This window comes from Haemorhous mexicanus, chromosome 9 (genome assembly GCF_027477595.1).
Source record: "Haemorhous mexicanus isolate bHaeMex1 chromosome 9, bHaeMex1.pri, whole genome shotgun sequence".
In the NCBI taxonomy this organism is placed as follows: domain Eukaryota; kingdom Metazoa; phylum Chordata; class Aves; order Passeriformes; family Fringillidae; genus Haemorhous; species Haemorhous mexicanus.
Genome location: NC_082349.1, coordinates 22,629,547 through 22,647,789, shown reverse-complemented (window position 1 = coordinate 22,647,789; position 18,243 = coordinate 22,629,547). Strand labels below are relative to the sequence as shown.

Here is an 18,243-nt window from a genome sequence, read left to right as displayed (position 1 = left end):
CTGGCATAATTTCCCTTGTTATTTCGCCAGGCATCCACTTCCCAGGTGTACACTTCATCCTTCCTTCCTAGCACAGCTGCAAATACAGCTGGTACCTTCCCAACTGCAAGCACTCTTTCATCTTTCCTCTTCCCCAGCAGCACTTGCACCCCTCAGTGTGTTCTGATACTGGGTTTACAAACAGCAGATTGCACTTCCATTAATTTCACAACACTTGATGTAGATGCTTGTGGCTTTAGGGACCAAGGCAGGAGCAACACCTCTCACAAAGGCACCACAAATCCACCCATCCAAACAAGTTCATCTAGGCATGCCAAGAAACCTCACCAAAGGCAATCCAGGATAACATTTTGAAGTGTAAGACATAATTCACATGCCTAACTAAACCACGAAGGTTTTCTGTCTTAATTTCTGGCAAAATCTTTCATCCCACAAAAGAGAACTTTACACTTGTGGCTCTGTATCCTGAGGTACATACTGAGGATGTCCCCAGCTTTAATGAAGCCTTAAGAGAAGTTCAGGCAGGAAAGGTATTGATGGAATCCTTGGGACAAAGACATTTAATCCACAAAATCACCCATCTTTCCTATAAGCAATCAAGCTTATTACCTAAATAAAATTGCTTCAGATTTTGAGCAAAATTAATTTTCTATGTTCTTTACCTCTGCAGAGCTGATAGAAAGGCAGGTTTGAAGCTGGCCCAGTACCTACTACCACTGCTGCTCACCTGTCTATTTATCTCTTACATCCCTGTGTGGACAAGTCCTGTTCTGTATTATTAAGAATAAATTCTGCTGTGTGACCTCAACTGAAAAAAAAAATTAAAATTCAGCACTTCTGTAGGGGTAAGGAATACCTCATTATACTCATGTTGCTTCTCTTCTGCAAACTTAGAAGATAAAAATGAGGACAAATATAATGAAACTCTTAAAGGGGAAAGCTACATTCAGAGATAGTGTGTACAAGGACTGCACAGCAGAAATCAGTTCAGTTTCTACATCCATGTCCACATCATTTACTACAATGGATATCAGCTGGCTCCTGGCCTGACCAGCCACTGTTCTACACCTTACACAAAAATGTCTGTGCACAGTAAAAGCAGGATGATCATTGTACACTACCACCTTAAACTACAGTGCTGTGGTGCTAAACATAAAGGTAAAGAAGCAGAGCATAAAATCTTTCATTCTCATTAGAAACCAGTCTACTTGCATTGCTAGTAGCACTGTGCCTTGATGTCCAACTGAACCAAAAATCCTCCAAATTGAATGCATAGAAGCCCTGTTGAGCTCCTGGGCCTGATTCCCCTCCTGTTCCCAGCACTAACACTACATATGATGCCAAATAAAGTGAAAGCCAAAAAACATTTACATTTAGAAGTAAAGAAGGCATTTACCTCATTTTTGTTTGTTTATTTGGGACAGCTGTTGCCATTGCTGTGGTGCTCAGTGCAGGCGTGGGGGCAGCATAAGGGCTGCTGCTGCTGCTGCAGTGCTCATGGGGTAAGGGAGTCTGGGGTGGCACAAATGGTAAAAGGCAGCGAAGGACAATGACAGCCAGCAGTGACTGTCTTTATTCTCAGGGACCAGCAGCAAGTCAGTGGGAAGAGAAAAGTTTAGAGAGAGTGAAATGAAGACATTGGTTTAATAACCAGTTCTGTAATCTCAATCACAAATAGTGTTGCCTAAACAACATTTTAAAATTTTAATGCCATTCCACTGTTACTCTTACACTAATATACCATACTTTTTCTTCAAAAAAAAGTTAATTTACTTTCCTTGATTTTGCTATACAAACGTACCTAAAACCAAATTTGGCTTTTTTGATAGCAATGGAATATTTGTGTAACCACCTTTTTTCTTTTCTGCCTGTGTGTGGTGCTGGTTACTATGGTAATAAACGTGACTCAAGATTTAAAGCCTGAAAGTGGTTTCTATAACAACATGCTAGGATGTTTTGGACACACAATTGAAGTTAAGGATTCAGGATTAACTCTTTATGACCAAAGTATCTGCAGACAGAACAAGTGCTTATTTGTTTGGCAAAAGTTTGATCATCCCTCCCCAAAGCAGGATTTTCCCTGGAGCAGATTGAGTAATAATGATTCCAGCTGTGGATACAGCAGGTAGGGGCTGGGGGCTGGTGATTTTCTCACAGGTGAAACATGCAAAGCACAAATGGCACCACAATAACTACAAGCTGCCCATCACAGTGAATAATTAAGGTGTAATACAAATGTACTGGGAGATGAGAAGGGGTAAAATGGTATCAGTGCAATACTTAGAAAGTTTGAGACTGTGCAAAAACCAAAATTATTTGTTTACGTGGAAAAGCTATTTTGAGGACTAAGATAGCCCCTTACCTGGCTCTGTTTTATCCAGAACATGTATTTCTGTCCTTTCCTTCCCCATCTGCCAATTCCAGTAGTGACATCTCTGCCTTTCAGTCCATGGTAAAGGCACCTGATCCCAATCTCTGTCCCTGCTGATTATGCAGCTGTGCATATCTCTTCCCCAGCTCTTCATGATACATCAGGATTGAACATCTATCTGCACACCCACAACTTTCTAAGGCTGTCTTTGCAGGGAAATTATTGTCAGAGTGATGAACTGTATTTTTTGTGTCATGGCGCACTGCAGATAAATGGAGAGAGGATTAGTTACACCAAAGCCACGGCTCCTCAATGCAGCAGCAAATGCCTTGGGCAATATTTTAATATTTCCAGTTAAATGATAATTATTTCAAGATCTCAGTATAGTAACAGAGCTTGATATTTCAGTGACAGAGAGCTTGATATTTCAGTGACACAGATTCACACTCTTGTTTTAAAATCCCAAGGGCAGGTTTCAAACAAGTAATGAGCATGAGCACTGAAGGTTCATGTTTCTGACTCCAGCCACTGGGCTAACTAAATCCTTGCTACCATCATGTTATCCTGTGACTTTTTTTGTGAGCTGTTTTGATCACAATGTAAGCCTTTAGCTGTGAACAAATGCTGTATGCTGGTTTTTATTCAATAGAACCCAGACTGAAGTAACAGCACTAAGAGAAGCAGTGGTTGCTTCATTTGTGATCTGATTTTCTTTCTAGTGACTGACCACCACCAAGATGTCAATTATATATGCCATTCCAACAAATTTTAAAAAACAAAACCAAAACAAACATTTCCCCCCCACCCAAAAAAAAAAAAAAAAAAGACCAAAACCAAAATCACAGGTATCACATTTTCTGATGCTGAAGTTGGGTTTTTTTTAATAGAGCCAAACATCTCCCTATTGCAATTCAATCCTTCATTCCTAAAAACTGTTTTAAAATTTAATCTCTCAACTCATAGATCAGGGGTTTTTTGCTATCCATTTTTCCCCCCAAAATGTATGGCTTAGTAAATAGCCAGGTTTTGTTGTGAACTGCTTTATCTGCACTGGCTGGTGTAGCTTCCTAGTTTTAAATCAAATGTGTAAAGTAGTAACTCATTGTTTAAAAAAAAGGAAAGGAAAAAAGTCTTCAAAACACAGTAAAATCATCAGTGATGGTGAATATGTGGGTATCAACTTCTCTATCTTATCACGGATTTTTTTTCCCCCCTAGAAAATAGACTGACTCTGTTAAGAAGGTCAGAAAATCTTGCAGCATATGTAAAAGATTCCAAAGTTGTTAGTGTTGAGAGCTTCTGTGAAGCTCAGAGTCCTCCTTCAGGGGCAGAAGGCACATCTGAAGAACAGCACTGCAAATTACAAGCAGCCTTCAGGCAGGATGAGATGATTAGCAAAGTGCAGGCATGGCCACAGCCATGTGAACTCTGGTTCATAACAGTGTGATTAGCAGTGATTGAAATTTGATTGTAAATGCTGCCACTGATTATGATATTTCACCAACTCGTACAGAGTCGTGTCCTGAAAGAACAAGTCTGTGCTGAAATACATTTCTGACACAAAGAGCCCAAAACAGATTGCAAAGGATTTATCTGGGGGCTTTAAATGGCTGAGATTGCTAATTGTCAGAATCTGGGATCATCAATTCACTTTACTTTTGATCTTATCAGCTTAACTTAAAAGGATATTTTGAAAAATGGACATGAACCCAGTAAATCCCTGTTTCAAACAGGATCTAGGAAAAAAAACCCTAAAAGTTGCCAGGAAAGATACGCAGATGAGCTCTTCAAAATTACCTTCTTTACTGAGGAACAATAATCAGATTATCTGTGACAAAATGCTTTGGCCATTTCAAAATTTCTGCCCTGCTTATGACAGCTTTTCCCTAATTCAATTTTGGCCTTCTATTCTCATGGACATGCATTTCTAACATCATAAAAATTGTTCTGTATCACTACAGTAGTTTCTGATCATTCAGAAGCCTTTACCAGCCAAAATAATGCATTTTTAGTGCTTATTAGCTCAATTATTCATACACTAACAAGATCACTTCAATGAATTTAAATAATCTTATCCAGGAGCAAAAAACCAAAGCTAAAACTGTCTTTTTCTTGGCATTTCTTATACTAAGTTATGTGTGCCAGTTCCTGTAATAGCTGCAGGTATGGCCATGTTTCTGGTAGTATGAATGCTGTGCCAGTAGATGGCAAGCTTTACTGCAAAGAATTTCACTGCCAACCATCTCATCTGCATCTCAAGGATTTAACCATGGGGCAAAACGCTTGGCACTAAATCCTCTCGTAATTAGATTAAAGTACCACTGTTTATAAAGAGACTGATAATTACCTCAGGTGTCAGTCAATGTAAATCCAAAGCAATCAGCATTTTGTTTCCATTTTTCCTACAATACATACAAGTTTTAAGACTCTGTCAGAACAAGTCACTGCTGAAGTGACCTTAATTGCTTAGGAATGAAAAACAGCTCCTCTGCACATCTGAGGTAGAGCATGAGGCTTTTCCTGGTTATCCTTCTGCAACCTGGCCAAAAAACCAAGCTCCACTGAAACATTTCTGTCCCTTTGCAGCTCTTTCTGTGAGTGCAGAAGAGAATATTCTTTAGGCATCTGCTCAAACTGAGGCAGTCTTTGCATCACTCATCACACTGCATCATAGGGCATGCAGGAACTTCCACCTGCCATATTCTTCATCCTCCTTCCATGCAGCTCTCAGCTCAGGAGGTTCCCAAATCCTCCCCTTCCACATCACTCCAGAGCAGCAGGGAAACTCAGTTTCCACAGGGCAGCAAGGGAGGTAGTGCAAATAACTTACCTGAAATAGGTGGGAAATGGTGTTTGAACTAGCAGTCCAGAATCCAAGGATTAGCTGAAGCACTCACATCATTCAGGAACACGACTTTTTAAAATAAAAAACGTCATGGAAATGTCCATGGAAATGTTCATACCATTTGATAACCCTCTGATGATCACCTTTCTGAGATGCAGTTTTGCTGCTGAGACAAACTGCTATTGAGTACCCTTAAACTCTTGGTCCCAGCCTTTAAACTACAACCAAGCTAAAACATTAAAACACTGCTTTAAAAAAAAAAAAATCCAGGAAAGGTTTTCTGGTTCGTGTTTTTCCCATAGGGATGTCACCCTGCAGACAACTTGGTTGCCTTCACTCCATACAGACAGTGCTTTCAGGGCTGTCTTTCCCCTTCCCTCATTTTCTCTCCACTCTTACTGCCTCAGAGAACTATGAAGCTTTTTAAGCAGTGTTCACTCTTGCTATCAAAACTACAGACCGGCAAACACATCATGTCCTCACACAGTCATTATAACAAACTCAGCCTGTTGCATGCAAATTATCTCTGGAAAAGCAGTAATAATTAACTAAATTGCTTCTCATGTCACTGTGGTCCTGTGTAAGAAAGCACTCCAATGATTGACCTCACCTCTTGTAGCTTACACAGTACAACAGTTAGACAACATTATAATATGATCATAATTAATTTCTTCAAGTTTGCCCATTTCTTCAATGTTTCCCCAAACATGCACTTTAATGAATTTTAAATAGGTACACAAACTGAAAGGAAAGCTCTCTAAAGTTGTGCAGAGAAAATACAAGATGCAGAAGTTCCTAAGGAGCACAGTTTTTCTCATTTTAACTGTAATTAATAGATTGCAGTAAGCTCTGTATTATCCAGGCTAAAGAAAAAACCTAAATGCATGGGCAAACACAAAATTATGTAAACCAGGCCATCAGAACATACACGAGAGTGTGCTGAGGAAGAGAAGGAAGAGAATTACTGCTGACAGTGGTGCAGGTCAGTACATGTGACCAATGTCTTGAATTTTTACATTTGGTGAGAGCTCTGAGCTGGAGCAATGCAACCATCGCCGCATCAGGATGAAATACCTGCTTCCAAAACTGATTATTAACATGTTTGGGGAGCGTCATTTTAAAGGCAGGCTAATCCAAAAGTACATTCTTTGTCCTGTTTTCCTTCAGAGAACATGAGGTAACACTCCAGTTCTCCTCCTGCTAATCAATGTTTAGCTTGCTTTCTATGTAATCCCTAAGACCACTGTTGGTTTTAAACCATGGTGTCACTGTTGTTATCAATGTTACTACATAAATCTCTATTCCCCTGGCTCAAACAAGTATTAATTAGTTATCTGGCTCAGAAAATGTACCTATTCATGAACATCAAGTTCATTCAGACTGGTGCTTCTAATTCTCAGAGGCACTGCTGCTCCTGTGTACACCTCAAGTCAGAAAGCACAACAGTCATGCACAGATAATTTTTAAGCCTTTCCATTTATTATCTTAGTGTCAAATCTACACAAGCAGTCCTTTCTAAGCAGTTAAGCCTTCTGATACGTTCTTCCCCCACTTTCCCCTCCCAGTAGAAAAACAGATTAAATTGTATTATATATTAAAATGCACACTATGCAAACAAACCACAACCAGTGGTCAGTTTGTATTCTCTGACACTCCCCTGTGGTTGGTTGGTATCTTCAGGGGACCAATCCTAGCCTCTCCCTTTCCCAGGGATCTGTCCCAGGCCTTTATCAGCATTGGTCTAACTCCAGTTACTGGAGTCTTCATCTCTGCTTACCTGTTCTCTTCCAGTGCCCCATCTCCATCTCTACTGTGTCTACTCTCCTGAATCTCACTTCAAGAACTGGGAAGTAATTAGAGACTGCTGGTAGATGGGTCTGAATTCCTCTGAGAAGTTCAGCTCATCCACAACACCCTGCTTGCACAAACACACACTGTTCTGCTGCTGTAGAAGACACATACCCTTTATATATCCAAACAGTACTCCAGATTAAAAGTATAAAACAAATAATAATAAAAACATGTTTACAGTACTTACATATAGATAATTTAATGCAGCTTTAGTGCTCCAGCTCGTGAGTCTTTTCCTTACAAATTGCCTTCTCTCCTAAAGGAACATTCAGCTTAATTTCACAGTCTTGGCCCAGATGCAGCTGCTTCAGTGTATCCCAGAGGTGGATTCTGAACAGTGCTGGTAACAGCTCACCCTCCTTGACTGAGAAGTGAGAAGTAGCTCTTGCTATTGTTATTCCTTACAGCTGCAAGGCAACTCCAAGTGGCCTTTAATTACTGACAGAAGCTCAGTTCCCAGAGGGTAAGGAAGTAAGGAACATCTTTACACCATGTCTACCTGTGTCCTTCCAGCCTTGGAGGCTGGATGGCTCTCACAGGGCTGTTTTGCACCTCAGGTGTTTGGTAGATTCTTTGTGGTGGAGAGGCTGTACACCTGAGAAATTACTATTTATAATCAGCAAATCAAAATCAAGGTGCCTAATGGTTTGAACTGTTTATTTGAGCTATAACTGCATCTGAGTAATTAAGCTTGTGAAACCCAATGCAAAAAATCATCCACTACAAAAGAATGGTACCACCACAGAAGTGATATTGAACTAAAAAATAAAAAAGGTCTATCTCCTTTCTCTAGTAACAAAAACAGAAACAAAAACCTTAAATACACCTAAATGTATTGCATATTGTTGGATATCCATTGACAACAACCAGTACTGTCTCAACTATACTATTAATAACGTGTTAAACAATCCTGACACTCCGGACCATGGCTGTTGAAAGAGGCAAGAACAGGAAATTACAACTTACTCAAGTTTTCATAATAGTTTTCGTAATTCCACGACCACGCCTTAATGGTTGCACTAGCAATCTGCAGCCTAGTCCCCTACCTACTAACATTTTACATTCATTAGTACACTAATGCATCACACAGTTGTCAGTCCCGTTTTCTTCTCAATAGCCAGCAATTGGAGCTGTGGGTTTTGAAGCACAGCTGTGTTAAGAACTACACTTCTTTCACTGTTGGTTGCTCCCAGTGCTGTGGAATTCCTCAGGATTTTTTGTGTTTCTTTCCTAGAATCGCTTTGCATGAGGAATGATTCCAGGTGCCTGTCAAACTCTTGCCAAAAGAACTCTACATGTGTTGATGGTCATAAAGACGACCCTTGCCTTTGTGCAGACGCACCAGCGGACAGTGTGGAGGAACTCTGCAACAAAACCTCCAACCCTTGCTCCTCCAACCCTTGTCTCCAAAACGCTACCTGCCTGGGCTCTGCTGGAAACCTCAGCTTCACCTGCAAGTGCCCCGCTGGGTACAAGGGCCCTGCCTGTGATCGAGCTGCCAGTGAGTGTGACACCAACCCGTGCGAGCACGGAGGCACGTGCCAGAGCGGCCTGGCGGGGCCCACGTGCCTGTGCAGCGCCGGCTACACGGGCAGGCTGTGCGAGAGGGACGTGGACGAGTGCAGCTCCGAGCCGTGCCGCAACGGGGCCCTGTGCCGCGACGGCGTGGGCCAGTACTCCTGCTACTGCGTGCCAGGCTACCAGGGCAAGCACTGCGACCTGGAAGTGAACGAGTGTGCCTCGGATCCCTGCCTCAACGGGGCCACGTGCCTCAACCAGATCGGGCGCTACGACTGCATCTGTGCCCTTGGCTACACGGGTAAGCCCTTTTAATTAAAGCGACTTTTCTTAACTCACATTCCAGGTTCAACTCCCTCACCCACACAAGTATTTAGCTGTCGCATTCATACTCTCAGAAAAATCCCTTCACCCAGGATTTTTCCGCTGGGAAGCTGAGAAGCCTCAGAGAAAAAGGAAAACAATTCTTATCTCATTTGCTTCTCCTGTGTTGTGCTCACATGTGGAATGTATTTGGAGATTGCTTACCCACAGCTGATTGTTTCATTGGTTCTGGTGTGAGTTTTTTCATTCAATGGCCAGTCAGTGCCAAGCTGCATCGAGACTCTGGAAAGAGTCACGAGTTTTCCTTATTATCTTTTTAGCATTGCGTAAGTATCCTTTCTGTATTCTTTAGTATAGTTGAGTTTAGTATTCTTTAATATAATATAGTATCATAAAATAATAAATTAGCCTTCTGAGAACATGGGGTCAGATTCATCATCCCTTCCTACGTCAGGGATCCCTGCAAATACAATATTTAGCCATATCTGCATTACCACCTTGCCTTCAGCTACAGCACCAGTGGCTGCTGGTACATTATGGATAGCCACATCACTGTGAACTACTGATACCAGAAAGAGAAGGATTAAAGAAATCTCACATTCACCAAAATCTACACAGCAGTTTTGTGAACACCAAGCTATGCCACAGGGCTAGGTGGACTTTGCTTTTAAAAGAAACATTCTCAAAATGCTCTCTTCAAAGTGCTATATCTAGTTTTTTTCCGAGGGTCAAAACCTATATTTCACAGATTTAAAAATTAGATCCAAGTAGTCAAATTCTACTCTAAACTTACACATTTCACATTAAATTTCTATCTGCCCTTCCCAGAAACAAAGGACTCATTTGCAACTAGAACATTATGTAAATTACACGGACAAGTATTATATTCCCAAACTGCCCATTTTTTGATTATCCCATTTTATGTAGCTCCCTTTTTAAGGTACAGGTGTGATCTTTCTTCCCTACTTCCTTTACTGGAAAGCATATAATTCTTGTTGGAAGACAGCTCCCTTCAAATTTCAAAGCTGTATTCAGGGCTAGGACTGTGAAAGGTGGCACACTGAATCATTAAAAGGAGAAAAGAGGAGGCATTTTAGTGATAGACTGCCAGTCAGCTAAGCAAAGGAAAAGAAATAGTCATACAGCAAAAAGGGCAGAAAAAACAGCTATTGCTTCAAGTGATTCAAATGAATAAGAAATAAGAGATGTGGTTTACAGCTCCATCCCCAAATCCCCATGCAGGAGGGGAAGTCAGAGGTAAAAAGCAGCTCTCCTGTGTCTAACACAGCACTCGTTGGAAGGCAGCCCTTGGTTAATATCCCTTATGAGCACAGAGAATGTTATTTGAAGGAAGCTTGTTACCTTCCTGCCACCCTGCTGCTGCCAGGGGGTGTCGGAGCCCGGGCCAGCTGAGGAGAAAACTACATAACTGAGGGAAAGCCAAAGAGCAGAAGGAAGGAAAAACCTATTAACAACCAGCATGGTTACTCTGCAATGATCACACTCAGCCCAGACCTCCTGTTGTATTCAGGAAACTGTATTTGTTTAACTGGCGCTGTTAGTGGGGTCCAGGCCTGGATCCACAGCCCAGAAACTGGGTTTGAAAGAGTTGGAATATACACCTTAGAGACAAAGGGAGAGAAAACATAATGAAATAGTAAAGCCCAAACAAAAAGAAATAAAAATTTAGGTCAACACAAACTTCTGATGGAAACTCACTCTGCTGGAGTCGCTCCACTTTCATCATGAAATTCTGCTGTTTCCCAAGTTGATGCTCTTTTTTCTCACCAAAAAATGTCACCAAAGCTCCACACTTTGCACAAGCAGAGTTAAGAAATGAGGAGAGAACCAAGGAAGGAGAAGAGGTCTAAAATACACAGCAAAAGGGGCTGCAGTGTTTTGACATACAGCTCCGACACTGCTTCCAGCAGCAAAAGAGACTAACCATAGGAATTCTATAGAGGAGTACCAGACCATTACTCCAGCAGTAAAACACCAGCTTTAAAAGCTACTTAACAAAATGATTTATCAGAAGCATTCTTTTTTTCTTGGTTTTTTTGCACCTTGCTGTGAGTTGTGCTAAATGCACAAGCCAGAGGGATTACAGGATGAAAGCCTCAAGGTGTCCCCAGTGGTAATAAAACCCCTCATTTACCCCGTCAGGGGATCTTGCCAACCATTATTATCCTGGTCTGACACCATGAATTACTGTGGGAAGTCATCCAGCCTCATCTCATTTCCCTAAGATGTGAAAACAGGTTATATCTCTTGATATGCAGGTAAAGAAGGTATAGTAAATCTATAGCTGCAATATTAACCAAATACATGAGTTACTGGCTGCTGTTGCTACTTGTTTCATGGACTATGACTGCTATTTTGTGTGATTGGTATGCTGCAGCACTTCTTAAAATAGCTGAGAAATGTCACACATAATTCTTACACAAATGGAAGAGGTTAGAATGCACCAAAAGCCAAAGACTGGAAAATTCAGCATGAAATCTGCAGTTTCTATGATAATGTTCTGCATGTGTGAAATTATTTACAAGACATGTGTCACACAGCTGTTAAATAATGACGTTCAATTGGTTTGTTGAAGTTTTGCTGGCTACCCTAATCAATTGCATTTTCTCCTCCACTGGACTAATTGCACTTGCTTTTAATTCACTCCAACAGAGCATGGTGTAAGAGCCTGCTATTACCCACAGCTACGTGCATTAATTACCTTGCTGAAGCCAGTCCTCTATTGCCAGTGAACATTCCAGTGTGAACTCTTAGGAGTACATGGCAGTTCCAAAACCCATTCTCAGTCTAAGACAGGGGGAGAAAGTATTTCAGTGGCAGACAAAGTAGGTGCAGGGAGCTGGATTTATTCTTTGTGCAGTACCTTTTATGATGAGGTAACCATCGCTGCGATGACGTCTTAGAATCTGAGGAAATTACTCCTGATAGATCTCCTAGCTTTCGTTCAGTATTCTCATCAATAATGTATGTGCTATGCAAATATTAAGAACAGATGCATCATAAATAAGTCTTAGGTACTTAAAGGCAAGCAGAGGCACAGCAGCTCTACCATGGCATGGAAAATCTCAAGTAGAGATCTCACTTCCCAACAAGCTCATGTCCCTGTTGTTGTGGATGTAACAGTAAACCACTTGGTCCATCCAACAGCAATTGCCAGCAGAGCAAAGCCTGTTTCCTTTCCCAGCTTTCCAGTTTGAAACCAGCACTCCCCACCTTGTGTCCTAGCCAGCCCAGGTATTCAGCTCTGCTGAAGCTGAAAAGGAACAAGCCTTGATCAAAGAAACACAACTTCTCCCTCTGTCTAACTTTTCATGTAACTCGCTTCCTGTCACATCAAGCCTGGTGCCTATAAATTAGTCATGTGACACTCTCCATCCAAAAAATGGCACAAAAGATTACTTCATACAGAATGAGGAATTTGGGGACAGCCCTCTGGACCTGCTGGACCTAAGTGCAGCATTTTAGTGCAGGAGAGAAGAAAGGGTGACCTGGTTACCAATTCCCAGCCATATTAAAAATGTGCAGGTCCTTGTGGAAGTACGCTGAGCCTGCAAACCCCTAGTATCTTTGAGCAGAAAGTGATTTTACACTCTATCTGTGGGCATGCAAGTTTGAAAACATTGGCTGTGTGTCCTTCATCCTCATTTGTGTTTACTTTTTATTGACTGGGGTTGTAGAAAGAAGTGCACAGTAGGACTCAGTGGACAAGCAAGCAGTATAAGAAACAACCCTGGTTCTTCAGTGAAACGGCAAGAGCTACAAATGTGACTTCTCCCCACCTTCCCAGCATTTCAATTCAAACCACTTGTGTGGTTTGGTACATGCAGGGATGCTCAGCCTGCTCCAGGACACCCAGGGTGCCTCAGCTCGTGGGGGTGCAGCCCTGTGCAATAACTGCGGCAGGGCTCCTTGGCGCTCTCCTTCCCGCCTGGCATATGATATTTGGCATACAGCATATTTATGACAGAATGTTAGACTGAGGTGAAAATGCAGATCTAATCTTTTCATCTCTCTTCTACACATCTAAGAAAGCCTGACAGCAGACTCTGCGGAGGCTAGGAAGGGATTCCCCCTGTCTGCATGGCAGATCGCATTGGCTGGATGCTTTATACAGGGAGAAGTTTTCTTCTGAGGCAACATTGCCGAAGGCAGGTTACTGGGCTTGATAGATTAAAGACATGAACCAAAACAACAACGCTATGTTCTCATGTTAATTGTCAGGCTGTTCTCAGGCCTGTAGTTTTAAATTTGGCTGAGCTGAGGATCAGTTGAACAGGGCTTGTTTTGTCACATGATTTTTAGTGTTCGCAGTAAGCTGTTAACAAGCTCTGGCAGATTTACGGTCACTAGACACACTTCTGCAAACACATTGTTTATAATTACAGTGAATTCACAGGGCAATGACCACAGAGGGACTGCTTACTATATCTGGCTGTAATGTACATTACCATAAAGCCGTCAGAGAGCGTTCCTGGGCTGGGCTCTCGTGGCAGGCTCCCGCTGAAAGTAGTGGTTAGCTGAGCAGTGAACCTTGAACTGGGGGCATGCCACTCGCAGCTTCCCCATCCACTATGCGGTCTCAAGGAACTATTTCTCAACTGCTGAAAAGAGGAACTTGCACTTTAATGTTTAAAGACAATGAAAAATAGCTATGAGTTAACATCTGCAATTTTTGGTTTGGCTTTAAGACCTTTCCCGGTACTTATCCATAGCACAGATTTATTCTTTTAAAACAAAGAAGCTCACAAGCATCAAAATAAATTATTCATGAAGTGACAGTGCTAAATATTATCAATCTCTGTGTTTTAAGAAAGATACTCAAAGTTATAATGTATAAATTTCACAGCAGTACAGAGCTGACAAAAGGAGCATAAATAAAGAATTGGAGATGAGCTCCTAAATAAATTGCAAGAGTGATACCCATCATCAAACATGCCTGTTCCCTCTGTTGAAAGTCTACCCTATCATCTTGTACTGAAAACTTCACTTTTACAAAAAAAGAAAAAAAAAAAAAAAAAGAACCCATTTTTAGGGCTGCAGTTTTTCTTTCAAGTAGGAAATTCCCCTGTAAACTTTTCAATACTGCAGCTACTTCAATAAGCCAAATAAAAAGTAAGGAAAGTCACTTCAAAGCAGCTTCTTCATTATAATTTGCCACTTTGCATCTGTTTTGTGGCTGATACTGTAGCTGCTGAAAAAACCTGACTTGGCAGTTGAAAATTATTTGAAAATATTACCCTATTGCTCCAAACACTAAGTGTATGAGCATACAAACCCCTGAAATAATCAAAGCTGCAAGGCATTGGTTATTAAATTTTCTTAGTGTCTCCTGGTCTGTGCTAGAGATAAGAAAAAGGAGTGTATATTTAACCTGCCAACTATCACAAATAGCTGTGAAGTCACATTAGAACTGATTTATTTCTAGCATTTATCCCTGAAGAGCAGCTCCAAGATTCTGACCTGCTGCAAACATGGCACCACAGACCCATTTACTTGCACACTGATAAGCTTAAAAAAAATTAGGCAATAAATCCACTGCTAAACAAGACAATTCCCCATGAATTAAAAAATCTGTGAATTGTCCATTTAAAGGCCAACCTTAAATAGACTCTCTTATGAGATCAACCGACTGCGTGTCTCTTCTGTATTATGTAAATAAGATAGTAACATTGTTTGAATAAACTGAAAATTAGTTGGCCCTGTCTGCATGTTCAAGCTAACAGAAAAAGTTATTTTACCTATTCTTGTGAAAACAACTGGCTTATTCGTTTGTAAATTCTGCCAAGCCTTGAAAAAACTAGTTGTGCAAAGCACACTGAGGAGGAAATGCCTTTAAAAACCAGGCAACTGCATAAAGAAAAAAAATATTAAGTGACTATTGTACTTCAGGCAGTTCTTGCTGAGATTTCCAAAGCTGTCTCCTAAGCCTTGGGTTTATTTTCTCTGCTTTTGAAGGCACAAACTGCGAGGTGGAAATCGATGAGTGCTTGTCCCAGCCTTGCCTGAACGGGGGGACCTGCCACGACTCCCTGGGGAGCTTCTCCTGCTCCTGCGCGCGGGGCTTCCTCGGGGACCTCTGCGGCACCGACATCGACGAGTGCTCCAGCCAGCCCTGCCTGCACGGGGGACACTGCACGGATGGCACCAATGGGTAGGTGTGCCAGCCCTGGGCAGAGCTCAGGGACACTGCACGGATGGCACCAATGGGTAGGTGTGCCAGCCCTGCCTGCACGGGGGACACTGCACGGACAGGGCCAATGGGGAGGTGTGCCAGCCCTGCCTGCACAGGGGACACTGCACAGATGGCACCAATGGGTAGGTGTGCCAGCCCTGCCTGCACAGGGGACACTGCACAGATGGCACCAATGGGTAGGTGTGCCAGCCCTGCCTGCACGGGGGACACTGCACAGATGGCACCAATGGGTAGGTGTGCCAGCCCTGCCTGCACGGGGGACACTGCACAGGCGGGGCCAATGGGTAGGTGTGCCAGCCCTGGGCAGAGCTCAGGGACACTGCACAGATGGCACCAATGGGTAGGTGTGCCAGCCCTGCCTGCACGGGGGACACTGCACGGATGGCACCAATGGGTAGGTGTGCCAGCCCTGCCTGCACGGGGGACACTGCACAGGCGGGGCCAATGGGTAGGTGTGCCAGCCCTGCCTGCACAGGGGACACTGCACAGATGGCACCAATGGGTAGGTGTGCCAGCCCTGCCTGCACGGGGGACACTGCACGGGCGGGGCCAATGGGTAGGTGTGCCAGCCCTGCCTGCACAGGGGACACTGCACAGATGGCACCAATGGGCAGGTGTGCCAGCCCTGCCTGCACAGGGGACACTGCACGGATGGCACCAATGGGTAGGTGTGCCAGCCCTGCCTGCACAGGGGACACTGCATGGACGGGCCAATGGGTAGGTGTGCCAGCCCTGCCTGCACGGGGGACACTGCACGGGCGGGGCCAATGGGTAGGTGTGCCAGCCCTGGGCAGGGCTCAGGGACACTGCACAGATGGCCCCAATGGGTAGGTGTGCCAGCCCTGGCAGGGCTCAGGGACACTGTATGGATGGCCCCAATGGGTAGGTGTGCCAGCCCTGGGCAGGGCTCAGGGACACTGCACGGATGGCACCAATGGGTAGGTGTGCCAGCCCTGGGCAGAACTCAGGGACACTGCACAGACAGGGCCAATGGGTAGGTGTGCCAGCCCTGGGCAGGGCTCAGGGACACTGCACAGATGGCCCCAATGGGTAGGTGTGCCAGCCCTGGCAGGGCTCAGGGACACTGTATGGATGGCCCCAATGGGTAGGTGTGCCAGCCCTGGGCAGGGCTCAGGGACACTGTATGGATGGCCCCAATGGGTAGGTGTGCCAGCCCTGGGCAGGGCTCAGCCAGGTGCCCCTGGGATGCCTCTGCAGGTGGGAACACTACAGGAGCCTGCCTGGCCTGGTAGCTCAGCTCTGACCACATTCTAGATTTCACTCCTTGGTCCTGCACTAATTTCAGTTTCGATTTGAAAACGATCAAAGAATGCCAGTCTGGTGTCAGTGCCAATAGGACAGCAAAACATTTATGGCAAAGATTGACCAGGAAGTGTATTTTTTGTACTTGTACTTTAAATATTTACAACACACTGTTTTCCTGGCTGTTAGTACTGTCATTTAGATATCAATTGTATTTCTAATGTTTACCAAAATTTAGTTTCCAAGAAATATATGAGACTGAATAAAACTGAATTTGCTGACAGCAGCTGCCCACAATGACAGACAGAAGGACTAGAAGAGAGGCAGAGAAAAACTGTAGTAACTGTAACCATAGTAATAGATATCATTAGGAAATGTGTCAGAAACTTTACAGGTATATAGTACAACACCCACTTGTTCCAAACAACCTGCAGTCCATGGGCAAAAAAATAACAATAGTAATTAAAAAAAAAAAAAAAAAAAAAAAAAAAAAAAAAAAAAAAAGAGAGAATACCAGGCAAAGGAAAAGTGAGATTCTCCCCCTATCGTTACTGGCCCCACACAGAGGTCCAAGCAGAGCTCTGGCAGTCACTCACCAATACTGGATTTTCTGGCTCACAATGAGCTTCCCAACCTGAACACACATATGTATATTAGCTCAGTCTGGAAGTTCCCCAGTGTATTCATGCAGGTGCTCCTCTCGCCAGTACAGGATTTGTTCTTTATTGTGTATTTTACAGTTTTTATAAAGCAGTTTTGAAGACTCTGGTGCCCCAAAAATCAGTCCAGAAGTGATGTCAGCAAAAGGTGTGCTTGCCTTTAGTGAGGGGGTAAGAGATCATATTCTGGGAATGAGTTTTTGTGCAGTGTGGTGACATGGCACCAGCCTTGTGGAGCTTCTTTTCAGCAGCACTGAATGGCTCTGAGCAGGACAAAGCAATTTATTATTTCCCAGTGTAGCTAAAGCATGACAGCAGTGAGAGGGGGTCACCTTGGACCTGAATCACTCAGACCTTTGTGGTAACCTGGAAGCCTTTTGAGGATACACGTGTGAGGTGAGCAACTGGGATGCTCATTCAGGCCAGACTTAATCCTGCTCATTTTTGTCCTGGCTTTTAAATCTGAGGTACATGCAAGACCAATTTTAATTGGCTTGAAATACTGCGGGATATCTGGAGAACAATTGGAGCTCTTTCTGTATTTGTTATGTGATGGAAAGGAATGGACAACAAAGCAATTCAAAACAGAAGGGTGTCCAGCAACTTCCTTTCTTTTGTGTATTTTTGGGGATAAATGAAGAATTGTGGTATTTAAGCAGGAGTTTTTCTTTTCTGACTAATCTACAGTACAGCTGAGGCTTTGGTGTCTGCCATCAGCTCTGACAGAAACGTGTACAAGGCAATGGATTTAGCACAAAAGAGCTGTAAATACAAACATCAAACCAAATTCTCTCACAAATTTCAGACTGACCTTCCAGTGATGTTTCACGAATGCAACAAAGTACAAGCTGATCTCTTAAAAAAACCATTTTCACGTAAGTAAACATTCTTATTTAAACTCAACAGTTTACAGACTTAGCTGGACTACAAAACCTAGTGTGCCTAGGCATAGATGATATCCTGCATGATCCATGTCTTTTTTCCATAGGAAATATTCCCAGGAGTTCTAACGTCCATAGGAAAGAATGCCTACATGTACTGCTTTTTGCAGATTGTGAGAACTTCAGACATGAACTCAAAAAAAATATGCTAGGTAGAGTATCTGAATTATCACTCTTACTATAAAAAGCCATCTGCCTGCTCAGCAGGGCACCATCCAGAATCCCTGAAGGTCAGCAGCAATGTAAAATGCTAAAAG

At 43.0% G+C, this 18,243-nt stretch overlaps 1 protein-coding gene across 1 annotated transcript in view; it reads left to right on the top strand.

Annotated features, from left to right (window-relative positions):
• The window catches only part of CRB1 (crumbs cell polarity complex component 1), a 74,812-nt gene that overhangs the window by 18,579 nt on the left and 37,990 nt on the right, over window positions 1-18,243 (top strand). Inside the window, exons 2-3 of the mRNA XM_059854467.1 lie at window positions 8,302-8,886; window positions 14,886-15,081. Coding sequence (XP_059710450.1) covers window positions 8,302-8,886; window positions 14,886-15,081 — 781 coding nt within the window. The remainder of the gene's footprint in view (window positions 1-8,301; window positions 8,887-14,885; window positions 15,082-18,243) is intronic.